The following is a 14,614-nucleotide window of genomic DNA, read 5'->3' on the forward strand; positions in this document are numbered from 1 at the left end:
TGTTATATTAGTTACACTAATTATTAATCTGTATTATTGTTGGCTTTTGATAAAGTTAATGGAATTTTATAACTTGTGGGAGTTTGTCACTGCTCATTTTTACTCTTTGAACGTGGTCAGGCTCTGTAGTAGTCTTGAAGTTCCATGGCCACCTACTGCTCCTTTTGTTTCATTCTGTGTGTCAATAATGCTACTCTTGAAATTCCACAGCTCTAATGTCACTAACAAAACAAACAACAAACCCAGCCAGACCTTTCTTGTGTGATTTTCATTTATGGACTTCAGCAGGCAGTCACAATGGAATATTTAGGGAAAACATAATGCAACACAGAGGTATATTTAAATTTTAGACAGTGTTTAAAGACTGTCTAAAATTTAAGGTCTCATGCCTTAATTATTCCATAGCTTCAGATCAGTGAAGTTTCATAGTCTGGTGGTGTCAGCAAGCACAACAAAATTATTCCAGGACTTGATTGTACAGCAGATTTCCACTAAGAGTCACAGATCAGAAAACCTGAAACATCTCTTTCTTGTAAAACACTGTGTCAGTGTGATTTTGTAATTGTGGATTTTCCTTGTTCCTTAGTCCAGTGCTCCCTGTGTCCTGTTCATTGACGAGATCGATGCCATCACCCCCAAGAGAGAGGTTGCATCCAAGGACATGGAGAGGAGGATTGTGGCTCAGTTCCTGACCTGCATGGATGGTGAGTTTCAGGAAGGGTTGTGCCAAAAGCAGATTAGAATTATCAGGCTCACTGTCTGCTTCCCTTCAGGAGTGACTTGTGCTTCCTTGAGAGGAGATAGTGGCAATAATTTTTCTTGTTTTGACACAGTTTGCCTGGGGAGTGATGGGAAGATCATAATAAATTTGAAGGGGTGTTACTGCAATATTTTCACAGTGGTCTGTACAGCATTTTATAAGCCTCTCTGTTGTATAAACAGAAATAATGGGGGAACCTGTTAAATTTATTCATAAATAATGAATCTGTTAATTTTTAAATTTTTGCTTGATTGTGCAAAATACAAGTTTTAGGTAGTAGAGGCAGAGATGAACAGCAGTTCAGTCTGGCTGATTAGTTTATCTCTGCTGGCTACTATCATGTGCTGCAGAGTCCCACAGGTATGGGAACAAAGTCTGGGCAGTGAGTATGTGTACTGACTTCATTCCATTCCTTCTTTCCCTTAGACTTGAATAATGTGGCTGCCACTACCCAGGTCCTTGTTATTGGAGCAACAAACAGACCTGACTCCCTGGACCCTGCACTGAGGAGAGCTGGGAGATTTGACAGAGAAATTTGTTTAGGGATCCCAGATGAAGGGGCAAGAGAGAAGTATGTGCTGTGAAGTTAAACTTTCTTTTTTGATACATTGATAAATAAGAAAATGAGGTGTAAGTTAACATACAATTTAAGGAAAAGTACTTTATTGTGTTTAGTTCTGTTTGTGCCTGTACACACCTGTGGGTCAGCACACACTGAAAAGTTGCAGAAGACATTATGTGAGCTCCTGTTTGTCTTGCTAGCTGTGCCTACATTTGGAGTAATTTCCTTTCTTGTGTGCAGACCTGCTTTTAGCATTATGTTAGTGGCTTTCCTAGTGCCTTAACAGTACAGATGATGGAATCAAATGTATCTTTTCTTGTGCTCAGGAAGTTAACATTCTGTCTTTGGTGCTCCCTATGTAACTCTTAAATTAGGAACATAAATTAAGAAAAGCCTGTTTGTACCTGAAGCAACAGGCCTGGATTGTTCCATTCCATTCCTCATGGAAATACACCAGTGTGGCATTAAGCTGAGCTGCAGTCATCCTGTGCTGTCTCTTTTTACTCCAAAGATCTATGACTATCAGACTAAGTTACAAGAAATAAATCTGGTTTTGCATTTGTAGTTAAAAAGGAACTGCTACTCATTTCCTCAACAGCAAAAAACATGGGAAGGGAAGTTAGAAAAACTTACAGCTTATCTTGTTAGGGAAAGGAAAGAAAGGTTAAAGGACAAGTTTCTTATTCTCAAATAATAATATTTCTAAGTTGAAGAGGCAAACACCTCTGCTTGCAGTACTGCACACTTTGCATTGTCAGCACTCAGGCCATTATTCCCCCCTAGAGTCTTTTATTTTTTTTCTCTTCCCTCCCTTCTTCCTCCACATTTGCTGCCCTGTGGTAATTGTGTTCCTCATGGCTGTGGGCAAGACATGCAGGTGGTTAGAGGTAGAACTGATGGGTCACCTGAGGAGAGTTGTGATTCTCTGTGAGTTCCTAGGAACATGTTAAAATGATGATATGCCCAGAAATAGCACAGTGTTGAAGGACAGGAGTTGTGGATGACAGAGCCATGATGGTGTGTAAAGGTTGTTCAAGTGGAGTCACAGGCATTCATATTATTGTTTGTTTGTATTTGTGTTCCTGGAGGTGGAGCCTTACAGGGAATAATGATGATTTTCTTTTTAAAATTCTTCCCTCCTCCTGCTTTCTGTTGTGTTTTGTGGAAATCATGGTGGTGTTGACTTCTTCCTTTATTTTAAAATTGAGTGTTTGCATAGACTTTATAAGTCCTCACAGTGTGCTGATTTACAGGGTGAGTCCTGCTGAGGGCAAGATTTGAGCTGCTGAGTTGTGGTTCTGTAGCCTGAAGGGGTGGAGTGAGATGGGAAGGTGTACCTGGAGATCTTGCTTTACCTGGTGTTTTTTGTGCAGATTCAGAATGAGCCATTTGTAGTCCTGAGCTGTTTACACTTCATCTCAATCTGTTAACTACAGCTCTTGTCAGACAGGTTGAAAAAATCTTGAGAAACAGGCTGTTATCCCTAATAAAGATTGAAAGGAGATGATGGAACTTGCTAGTGGGGAGGGAAACAGATGGAATATATTATAATTTTAGAGTTTTGAAGAGTTTAATCACTTGTTTTTTTTAATAACTTTTCTATAGTTACATTATTTGATCTAGAAATAATTTGAACTAGTTTTTATTGGAACTAGAAGTATGTTACTGATCTGGACTTCTTTGGTTTGTGCTGCCTTTTAAAAATATTTTCCCAATGAAGTGATGCTTTGCTGTTGTATTCTTGTATTGTGCTTTCAGTGATCAGGTAAAGGTAGTGAAGATTAAACCAGAGCTCCTCACACAGTCTGATTTCATTTGCTTCTTGCAGAACAGCTTGTTGTAGATGTTTCTTCAATAAATAAATGTCTAAAAAGTGGCATGGAACAAATAAATGTCTAAAAAGTAGCATGGAACAAATAAATGTCTAAAAAGTGGCATGGAAGAAATAAATTTCTAAAAAGTGGCATGGAGCAGCCAGTGCAGCCTTCGGTTGTTGGGAGGACGAGGTTAAATGTATCAGTGGATAACTTGTGTGCATCTCTGTGGTACACTGAGACCTAGCCTGTCAGTTTTAATATTAGAGTTGAAAAATGACCTGTAATATTTAATTGACCAAAGCTGATCAGCAATGCCTGGTTGAGGCTGTTGGTTTTTGTTTAAGAAGTGACAGCAAGTTTATAGCACGCTTCTGTGGGTTTCAGTGTTGGTTATTTCCTACTTGAGCAAAAACTTCCCATTGTGCTACTTCAGTTTCACATGGACTGAAAGAGACATTAAATGCTGTTTGTTTTCATGTGAAGAAAAAAAAAGAAGTAACAGCTTTTATTTCAGCTTTATATTTTCTTTTTTTCCCTTCCTTGATTAGAATTCTCCAGACTCTGTGTCGCAGGCTGAAGCTCCCGGAGTCGTTTTCGTTCCGGCACTTGGCGCGGCTGACTCCGGGCTACGTGGGGGCTGACCTGATGGCCCTGTGCAGGGAGGCAGCCATGGGCACGGTCAGCAGGGTCCTCATAACACCTGAGGAGCCTGAGAAAAAACACACACACTCTGGGGGGAGCACTGCTGAAGGAACCCCAGGGACAGGAGCAGATACCCTGGAGGAAAAGGGCACTGACCAACCAGAGCTTCCACCTAAGGTATGTGTTCCTTGAAGGGTATGTTTGTGACATCTGAGGAGTTGAGCCATTTTAGAGTTATGAAAGTCATTACTCATAAATTCTCAAACATCCACAACCAACCTAATATTAAATGTAGATTTAGAAATGGCAGCTTCTAAGGCAGGAGCATAACTGTGGTATTTTCAGGTCCCCAGGATAAAGGAGGAATTGATGAATCTGACTGCATGTTCTTAAAAGGCTAATTTATTATTTTATGATACTATGTTATATTAAAGAATGCTATGCTAAAACTATAAAGAATACAGAAAGGATACAGACAAGAAAGCTTAACAGGAATGATCATGAAAACTTGTGACTCCTTCCAGAGTCCTGACACAGCTGATGGTGATTGGTCATTAAGTTAAAACAATTCACTTGTTGAATAAACAATCTCCAAACACATTCCAAAGCAGCAAAACACAGGAGAAACAAATTAGATAATTATATCCTTTTTTCTCTGAGGCTTCTCAGCTTCTCAGGAGAAGAATCCTGGGCAAAGAGGATTTTTCAGAAAATATGACAGTGACACATAACTCCAAATGAGCAATATAATGGGCCTGGAAAAGTAGATCCCAAATCCCAGTCCCCTAAAAATTATGTTCCTGTTTGATACAAGGTGTGGTTTTACCCTGGGAATTTTTGTTTTGTTTGTGCTGTCCTGTTTTGTCTTCTAGCAGAGCAGAGTTTCAAAGAGTGGCTGTATCTCTCTTCAAAAGTGTATTGACTGTAACAGAATTTTAAAAGTATCAGACTTAAACTGAATATTTTGCACCAGCTGTTTGCTGTGCCCTCTGAAATGTCTGTGATTATGCCTGGGGCTCTTCCCTGACCTGGTAGAGTCACAGTAAGCCAAAGTCTAGAAGTATTTATGCAGCCTTTATTTGCCTTCCAGCTATGTGATTACTTGGGGTAAATCACCCAAGTGGTGTCTAGTACCTGTAGCAGGTTTGAGGAGGAGAGGAGCTGTGAAAGTGCAGCTGGATCTCTGTTGCAGAAAATAATATTTCAATATTATTCAATATTTCAGTGCCAGAATTATTCTCTGGCCTAAGTAACATTAGGGTTAGTGAAGCAGAACAATTCATATAGAAATCCTTGGTCCTACTTCTCAAAATTTGGAGTCTGTATATGCCTTCATTATGTGCAGGCCTCCTAAAGATTTGTGTGGAGGTAAGTGTGCTGAAATGCACATTGTGCTCAGGTTCTGTTTTTAGGAGGGCTGTCAGAGAGCAGTGGTGCTGTGATGACAGGAATCAGTACAAAAAGCTGTAGTAAGCCTTTGTATTAGTGTAACATAAGCATGGTGCTTCTACCTCCCAGAGCTTCCTGGGGCCTGCTGCAGCCAGAGGAAAGTGGGGAGGGGCAGGTAGCTGCAGCTTTTATCAACATCACCATGATCAAAGGGGTCACTGAGAATGAGGAAGTCTAATCCTAACAAAGCCCATGTTTTGATAGCTGGCAGGAGGTTGACATAGTCTAATACAGGGTATTGTCATTAAAACCCTTGTGTTATGTTTATAATGGAAAAATAAACATACAAAACCTTTAAAAATCGTTCACACAATTCAAGTAAACAAACCCAGTGGTCTTGGCTGTTTCAGAGGTTCTCTCAATGGCTCTGTTAGGAGGAGGAGGGAGGATTTAAAAGCAATATCAGGCATTCTAAGCACTTGTATTTCTTTGTGGTCAGTTGTAGAGCTATCCTAGCTGAAATTGATAGGAAGTGATACTTTTTCTTCCTACTCCTGTAGGAAAACCATTGAAACTTAACAGAGTTTTTACATTTCTTTTTTTCTCCCTCTATTGTTTAATGAAAATCCTGAAACAGTTCTATTTGCAGCACAATACCAATTTTGCTTTGTCTTAGAATGGGGATGCATTTATGTTATGAAGATCTAAAGTTCTTTGATGGAATATTTTCTCAATTCCCAATACAGAACGGATTGGAGAAATTGGAATGTGCCTCCCTTGGTCACTGTGGTCTGCAGCATGGAGCAGTGCAGAAAAGCATTTTCCTGCATCTCTGTCCTGTTTGCCCAAACTTTATCAGGGTCTGATTGCAGAACCAGGTCTGACCAGGCTGAAGAAATGGTCCTAAAATTCAATGGTGAATGTTCTACAAGTGTCTTAAGAATTTTTAACAGTTTATACAGAACTGAATATTCTGCAAATTGTTGGAATTGTGCTGTCCAGCAGTTTTCACTTTCTCTTGAAAGCAGTTTCTTGTTAAAAGCAGAATGAGTACATATAAATAATACATCTTTTGGAAATTTCAGCATGGAAATACCTTTCTCCTAGTCAGTGTGGGAGAAGCAGTAGAAAGGCAAAAAACCCCATGTATTTTGCCTTCTAGCAACTGGAAGCCAAAATACATGTGCTAGCTCATTTTCTGTAGCATCTAAATCAAGATTTTAAGCTCAGCTCAGTGCCTTCAGACCTGTTAAATATATACAGAGCTTCCCTGAAACATTTTTATCATTTATAGTAATTTATTTTTGTGCATTGTGTATAATAATGTGATTGATAGTTGAAGTGTGGCTTTGAAAAAGCCCTGGAAATGGTTCTGGAAGTCTAACCCAGTTATATAATCTTTTTGTGTTTTCCATGTATGTTAAGGATGAGAAAGCCCTAAAATGGTTCTGGAAGTCTAACCCAGTTGCATAATCTTTCTCTCTCCCTTTCCATGTACGTAAAGGATGAATTGCAGAGACTTTTGGATTTGCTGAAGGAGCAAGGCCCCTTGCCTGAGGAGCAGCTGCAGAAGCTGTGCATTGAGATGAATGATTTTATTGTTGCTCTGCCAGCAGTGCAGCCCTCTGCCAAGAGAGAAGGCTTTGTCACAGTCCCTGATGTGACATGGGCAGACATTGGAGCCCTGGAGGATGTTCGGGAGGAGCTGACTATGGCAATATTGGTATGGCCCAACCTTCCTTCCAAAGAGCTTCTGCACTGCCCCCTATGCAGGAAATAAAACTGTTTATTTTCAATATTTATTTAAGATATAGGAGTGTTTTGCAATTATTGTATTTGTGGGGTGCCCTGTGGCAGGAAGGAATGATGAATCTGACTCCATGTTCTCAGAAGGCTATCATATATCATATCATATATCATATATCATATCATATCATGCTAGACTATAGTATACTATATTAGACTATAGTATACTATATTAGACTATACTATATTATATTATACTATACTATATTATGTTCTACTATACTATACTATACTGAACTGAACTATACTAAAGAATACAAAAAGGATACAGACAGAAGGCTAAAAAGATAATAATGAAAACTCACGACTCTTTCCAGAGCCTTGGCCCTGATTGATCAATAAGTCAAAATAATTCACATAAAAACAATGAATAAACAATCTCCAAACACATTCCACATGTGAGCACAACACATGAGGGGCAAATGAGATAAGAATTTATTTTACTTTTTCTCTGAGGCATCTCAGCTTTCCAGGAGAAAATCCTGGGCAAATGGATTTTTTCAGAAAATGTGATAGTGACAAAATATCTTTATTTAAAACAGTCAATCTTGAATAATTTAATTCAGAATTTATTTCAAGTCTGCTGTCTGTATTTAATATTTAGCTTTTTGTATTTTTGCTTTCAGTGTGTTTGTATTGCTCAATCTTTAAGTATTTTAGAAGTTGTGTACCAATAACCTTGGTTATGCAACTACCACACAAAGAATTGGGTACAACTTAGCTGGAAGCTTAGCAATCTTGCTGCCAATCAGAGGGAAATTTAACATTAACACCTTTAGGTAACTATGGTGAATGAAATCCTTGCCTCTGAATAAAGATATTTCTCCCATTTAGGAGTAATTAGCAGTGCAAGATACTAAGGTGCTGGTTGAATATTTATTCTTTTAGTCTAAAAAATGGGAATAAAGAACTTACTGTGAATTATTTTTCATCCATCTGTAACTAAAGTGAAAATTCCATGTTTTCTTTGTGCCAGAGGTAACGATGATCATTTCTTTTTTAGGCACCTGTGAGAAACCCAGAGCAGTTCAAAGCTCTGGGCCTGACTACTCCAGCTGGTGTCCTGCTTGCAGGGCCTCCAGGGTGTGGCAAAACACTGTTAGCTAAGGTAATGCATTTCCTAAACATCATTAAAAGCACTGGAGAGTCCTCTTGAAATGGATGTTTTTGTAGGATGAGTCTGGATCATAGTGCAAGAAGTTGGCCTTTTGCACCACATTTCATCAGAAATCTAAATGTGGGCCTTTGTGCTGAAATCACTTGATTTTTCTTGTATAAAGTAGCAACTTTGCTTGAATGGAGTGGGAATTCCTGCAAAACTTGAAGGAATGAAGTTGATTAAGGAAGAAGTAGCAAAGATGAGAAGAAACTCTATTGGATAATCCTCTATGGAGTATTTTACTGTAGCTAAATTATGTGTTTGGGAGTACTCTGCAACTCTTACTGAAAATACTTCTGTTTTGCTTCTTGAGCATTTCAGTTCTTACCACATCTCCATGTGAATGCAGATAATCATGCAAATTTCAGATTGTTTCTCATTTTGTCTTCAGGTGCTTTTATTGAGTTGAATATCTCTTTAACTCCCATAATTATTGGACATTCTTCAGCTGGTGTAGGGGGTGGGGTGTGAAAATGGAACTGCCTCATCAGACAGAGAGAGAACACATTGCTAAATTCCCTGCTCCCCTCCCACTCTTAATGGCATATAATTATACTTTGTCCTGTTTTCTATATTTTGCAAACAGTTGCTGACTGTATGTTCCTCCCCTTAGATTTGTTTATTATTCCATGGACAGAACCCAAGCAGACATGATAAATGTGTGTTTTAGATCTATATTTATATCTTTATCTATATCTATCTCACTTTACCTTTTCTACAGGCTGTGGCAAACGAGTCTGGACTGAACTTCATATCTGTGAAAGGTCCTGAGCTGCTAAATATGGTATGTGCTAATCATGGGGCTTTTGTTATTTATGGAATTCTTGTCCACAATGTGGGGCAAGCAGAATTCCTGATAATTACACAACTGGTGCTGGTGCAGCTGAAATTGCCTTATTCAACCTCTCCTTAAAGTTTTTAGCAGTGAAGTTGTTCATGTGAAAAGAAAAAAGTCACATGTGCAGCTTAAATATTTATCTTAGTTTAAATTACGTGGCAGGTAACCCTTCTTGACTTGAAGGAGGGTTTCTAAATGACCAACTACATGCCTCACTGCTTTTCTATAGCATGGAGATTTTAAATGTCAACAGATAAAAGTGCTGTAATTCAAATTTTCAAAGCACTGGACTTAGAAGTGCTGTGATGTAACTTCTGTCCCTTTCAAAGAGAATGTGTTGAACTGGGCAAGGTGGCTGCAGCTCCATTATCAGTAATGTGGAAGCTGAAACCCACATACTGGATTTGATTGATCTCTTCCAAATGTTTTTATATGTCTGCTTCAAATACTGAGACAGGCAGGAAATAAAACAGTTAATGAGGAGCCCAACTTCTGGTGGAATACAGAGAAAATGCTTGGCTGTGGTTCAGAGACTTTGTTAACATATAAATTGAATCAAAACATGTTTGTTTGGAAAAAGTTAAGTGTTTGCATTTACAACTTCATAGCTCCTGTTCCTACAATTCAGCATTCAAAGGGAAATTCTGGCTGACTTTGCAGTTCCCTACCACCAAGCCCCTGTCTTCAGGCAACAACTCTGTGAACTTCAGATGTTCATTGTGTTCTCTGGGTTTGTTTGTGAACAGCTGAACAACAGGGTCCTTAATTAAGACTCATTTGTTAATTCTCATCACCAAAATGATGGCAAGTTACAGTTCTTGCCCAGAAAAAGGGAATTCTGTTAAACTCTGAATGTTCTGCAAATTGTCATAAGTCAACTAGTGACAGTTCCCATGTAAATCATGATCAGTGAGGAAACAGAGACAAGGGACTGGTGTCAGAAAAAAACCAGATTACTAGATTGCATTTCTCCCTTGGAAAGTACCTTAAATTCTGTTTAAAACTATTGATTATTTTTTCCCAAGCAAAATCTCTGTGCCTTACACTGTTTGAAGCTGTTTCTCTTGCTGTTGCAGTACGTGGGTGAAAGCGAGCGCGCCGTACGCCAGGTGTTCCAGAGGGCCCGGAATTCTGCCCCCTGTGTGATTTTCTTCGATGAAGTTGATGCTTTGTGCCCTCGCAGGTCTGACCGTGAGGTGAGTCTGCCTTGAGAGAGCTCCCCAAATAAATGCTCTCAGTTACAGCTACTTTAACAGAAGTACCCAGAAGTATTTCCCAAGTATTACCCCGGTATTTCCCAAGAAAGGCAATCCACTAGGCTTTTATTTGAGGGAAATAGTGTTGATCAAATTTTATAAAGCTTAACTTTTTTCCGTATGCATATATGAAAAAAAAATATCCAGAGAAATTCAGGTTAAGCTGTAGCCACATTCTCTCTGCAGAGAAAAGCAAGGCATGATTCTTCCCAAGAATATTTCTGGGTTTCACATTCTCTGAACCTCAGAGAAAGGAAAAACAATTCTTATCTCATTTGCTGTGCCTGTGTTTGTACCAAAGTAGAATGCAATATGGAGATTTTTTACCCAAATTGATGGTGTTTTTGTTTCCTTGGGCTATCAGGGCCAAGTGTGTGTGTGTCAGGACTGTTGGGTGACAGTCATGGGATTCTGTGCAGTGTGTGCAGATTTGAGTGCTTGGCAGATTCAGTTTAGATGCAATGTAATATAGTTTAATACAGTATTGAATAATATAATATAATAGAGTAATTAATTAGCCTTCTGATAAGATGGAGTCAGATGCATCATTTCTCTCCCCCTCGCTGGGGGCAAAAATATCATTGATATTAAGCTATTAAGTTTGTTTATAGGATGTCACTACTATGGAATTACTGTTTACCTCTCAGTACCTCACCTGCTTAAAATGTTGTTTCAGAGGTTTTGATATTTAAGAACTCCTTCCCTCAAAAAACTGAATATTGAGAAATTTTGTGTCTTCTTGTTGAGGTAGATATCAGTATGACTAGTACAAATATTTATATGTACTCCTTTAAGTGAATACTTTAGTTTTGATGGGAAAGAAAAGGTTTGCCACGTGTTAAAATACATGGGAAGTGTGTAGCTAGCATGAATTTGGGATGGAGATGTACTGAGAGTATGAGAGAAGGAATCCACAATGCAACTCCATTGAAAGTGTGGAAAAGAAATTTTTTCTTTGAGTATGATATTTCAGTGCAGGGACTTAGTAGATCTTTTGTTTCTTGAAATATTGACACTCCCACTGTTTGTGTTTCTTTGATTTGTTGTCCAATCTCCCCTCCCAAAGTCGGGAGCCAGCGTGCGGGTGGTGAACCAGCTCCTCACCGAGATGGACGGGCTGCAGCAGCGACAGCAGGTTTTCATTATGGCTGCCACAAACAGGCCAGGTGAGCAGCCAGAGGTCACAAACAAGGAATCAGGCATCCTTGGGTCTCTTTTAACAAAGTCATGTGTTCCTAAATATTTGAATTGTGCAACTAAGCCAGTTCTGTACTTAAAATTACAGTGTCTGCTCAAATCCAAAGCTTTTCTGATCAGTTAATCATGTTCAGGTGGTATTGTGAGATAAAACAATCTCTTTAAAATGTGTCTCACTTAGCACCTGGTATCACTGCTGTTAAAAAGCTTTGAAAGACCTTTGACTGCTGTGGTTTATCTCCTTGCAATGTAGAAGCAGAAAAGAGACCTAAAATATTATTTTTTCTTTTTTTACCGCTTAAATTGATTTTCTATCCAAAGCAGCTTTATAGTTTTCTGCTATATATCTTTTTTTTTTTTTTTTGCCTTAAGACATCTGTCTCATGTTAAGTCATTTTTCCATGTGCTTATCTTTTGCTTCCTGGGCTCTGCGTTCCACACTAGACTCTGTTTGGAGCAGTTACTCTTCTGTTGCTTCATGTCCAGCTTGGATATTAACAACTGTGTTTGCTCCCTCTCTGGCTCTTCAGTTTTTGGCGGCTCTTGCAATTCCAGCAGCATCTTCTCAGTTAATAGGCTAAACACTGATGTCTGCTTTACAAACATCATGTGTTTTACAGGCAAATTTCTGTCTCTGTTTCTGGGTTTGTTTTGTATTATGGAGAAGCTTTGTGTTTTATACATAGCAAGAAACCTGTCTTTCCTGAATCTGAATTCCATGTAGAAGCTGTAGGTTGTAGATAAAGGAATTTGGTGTCAGTGTAGAAAGAAACAAGCACAAAGGTGTTGCACTTCCTTGGTTATGATTATTTTCCTGAATATTGCCAGTGAAATGAAATACAGGGTTACAAATCGGTCTTGGTAAAACCATACTGGTGTGTGGGTACCACAATTCTGGAAAGAACCTCTGCACCTAGAACAGGTATTTGGCAAATTCCTACTTAAAGTGACACACAGTTATTTCTTACCTGCATGTATTAAGTAAGGACAAGATGTAGTTTTGCTGAGAAATGGCTTAACAGGAAAAATAGTAGCATGGCTATTTTGGATATAATTTGGAAGGTGGGAAAGTTAAAATACTTGATATTGCTTTTGTTCTATAAATTAAGGAAAATTTGGTCTGAAATCATTTAGAATAGGCAACTGTTAGGTGGTTTTTTGTTTTTTTCCAAAGTTCAAAAGCTTCAACGATTTGGAGGAAGATCTTCCTATGTCTCAAATTCTTTGCACCATGAGAGACTTTCAAGCCTTCCTCGTGGTGAAGTATGAGCAGTAGGGGCTTAAATCTCTACCTGCTTGTACAAATTCTTTGATTTAAAGTGTCAGAGCAGAATAGAAAATAAGGTTATGCTGTGTATAGATGCAGTGGGATGTTCCAGGAGTGCTGGTGGGAGTGCCACCAAGTTGCCTTAGCAAAGAGATCTCTCCCTAAATTAGCTGTGCTATTTCAAGTATTTGTATCAAGCAGCCCTGTTTGGAAGTGTTTCACAAGGGCTTCATGTCTAATTACTGACTTGTCATTAGCTCTGGCTGCTAATGAGAGCTGGGGCTGGGAATTCCAGCCCTGTGGAAGTGAGGACACATCCAGCTGTACTTCCTGCACTGCCTCCTCAGCTGCTTGGGCAGGGGGCCAGTCCTTCTTTGGGCTCCTCTTTGTCATTTTTCTGAGCCAAGGATTCCTCTGTGCAAGCACTCCAGCAGCTTCACCAGGGTCAGCTTAGGGTAAATATTGCTCAGATGTTAATTTCAAAATATAAATATTTATGTGTGGTGGGTTTGTCCTAATTCCTTGGCTTAGATATACACTGACTCTGTGCTTGCTTACAGGTCTGATTTTCATGCATATGTGAAATAGACACCTGTCAGTTGTGCATTCCCCTCTCTATAAGCCTTATACAAAGTGCATTTTTACCCTTATGTAGTTAGGAAATACCTCTGGAATGGCTTTAGGATATTTTTTTCTCCCTTCAGTTTTAAAAAGTCACTATCACCTTTTTCAGCTGCAGTGGAAGATCTACTGTTTGACCATACAGGAATAGTTAAAATTACAAAACATTACCAAGTAATGAGGTTTGGGCTCATATTTGAGGGCAGCTGGGAAATGTGTAAGGCATGAAATCAGCAGTGTATTTTTAGTCAGTGACATTGGTGAAAAAAGGGGATTTGAGGTAAAAATGCCAAATGTAAAGAAAATGCAAATGCAGGGTTATCAAATACAATTAATTTCTATTTATTGAATTAGTAGATGAGTTTATATCCTTCAATTTGGTGATTTTGATAAAGATACAAGGAGTTGTTTTACCAACATTAATAAAATATTTCTTCTTCAGCTGGAAGATGCCATTTGGATAGGGTGGGTGTCTTGCTTCAGAAGGACTATGCAGATATATATATGTGTGTGTATGTGTATATATATGTGTGTGTGTGCATATATATATAAATATATATATATATATATAGAGAGAGAGAGGGACACACAAAAATATATATAAATATATATATACAAATATATATATAGACACACACACAAATATATATCTATATACACTATATATATATACACAAATATATATATATATATATGTATGTATGTATGTATGTATGTATATATGTATGTATGTATATATATATATGTGTATATATATACATATATACATTTTGGGAAGGTTTAGACCATAAATTTTTGCTGTGATATTTGCAATTGTCAATATGAGGAAATACAGTTTCATTAGAACAATTTCTACTGAAGTTGTGGTTAACCTGGGCAAACTGATGTTTCCCTCCTGTAGTTTATTCACTGTTCATGGGCCGTAGGAGGAGGCAGTGCTCACCAAATGAGGTTTTGCTGGTTTGGTCTGTGTAGTTGAAAGGAGCACACTGCAGGTAGAGAGCAGTGAAGTCTGTGCTAGTAAAGCACTCTTAGTCACCTTAAGAGTGCAAAGCCCAAGCAGAGATCTGTAGGACAGGCATAGCTTAGACTGGCTGGTATAATGAGCTAATTCCCCCAAACAATTGAAGTTGTGGTGCCTGAAAAGGTTTTTAAATCTTTGTAAGAAAGATTTTTCTGTCCTGGTTGTGGTGAGTAGAGGAGCTGCTGGGGAGGGGAGTTGTGTTATGTAAAGCTAAATAATATTATGTGTCCCAGCAGAACTTCTGCAGTCTTCCACTGAGCCAGTGCTGTGAAGTGA

The 14,614-nt window shown here is 38.6% G+C and overlaps 1 protein-coding gene across 2 annotated transcripts in view; it reads left to right on the forward strand.

The window, feature by feature from the left end:
- The window catches only part of NVL (nuclear VCP like), a 40,371-nt gene that overhangs the window by 9,816 nt on the left and 15,941 nt on the right, over nucleotides 1-14,614 (forward strand). For both annotated transcript variants that reach the window (XM_058020079.1, XM_058020080.1), the window contains exons 11-18: nucleotides 587-704; nucleotides 1,187-1,331; nucleotides 3,688-3,958; nucleotides 6,675-6,893; nucleotides 7,980-8,084; nucleotides 8,857-8,919; nucleotides 10,050-10,169; nucleotides 11,296-11,395. In XM_058020079.1, coding sequence (XP_057876062.1) covers nucleotides 587-704; nucleotides 1,187-1,331; nucleotides 3,688-3,958; nucleotides 6,675-6,893; nucleotides 7,980-8,084; nucleotides 8,857-8,919; nucleotides 10,050-10,169; nucleotides 11,296-11,395 — 1,141 coding nt within the window. The remainder of the gene's footprint in view (nucleotides 1-586; nucleotides 705-1,186; nucleotides 1,332-3,687; nucleotides 3,959-6,674; nucleotides 6,894-7,979; nucleotides 8,085-8,856; nucleotides 8,920-10,049; nucleotides 10,170-11,295; nucleotides 11,396-14,614) is intronic.

Source organism: Melospiza georgiana, chromosome 3, assembly GCF_028018845.1.
Source record: "Melospiza georgiana isolate bMelGeo1 chromosome 3, bMelGeo1.pri, whole genome shotgun sequence".
Taxonomy (NCBI): Eukaryota; Metazoa; Chordata; class Aves; order Passeriformes; family Passerellidae; genus Melospiza; species Melospiza georgiana.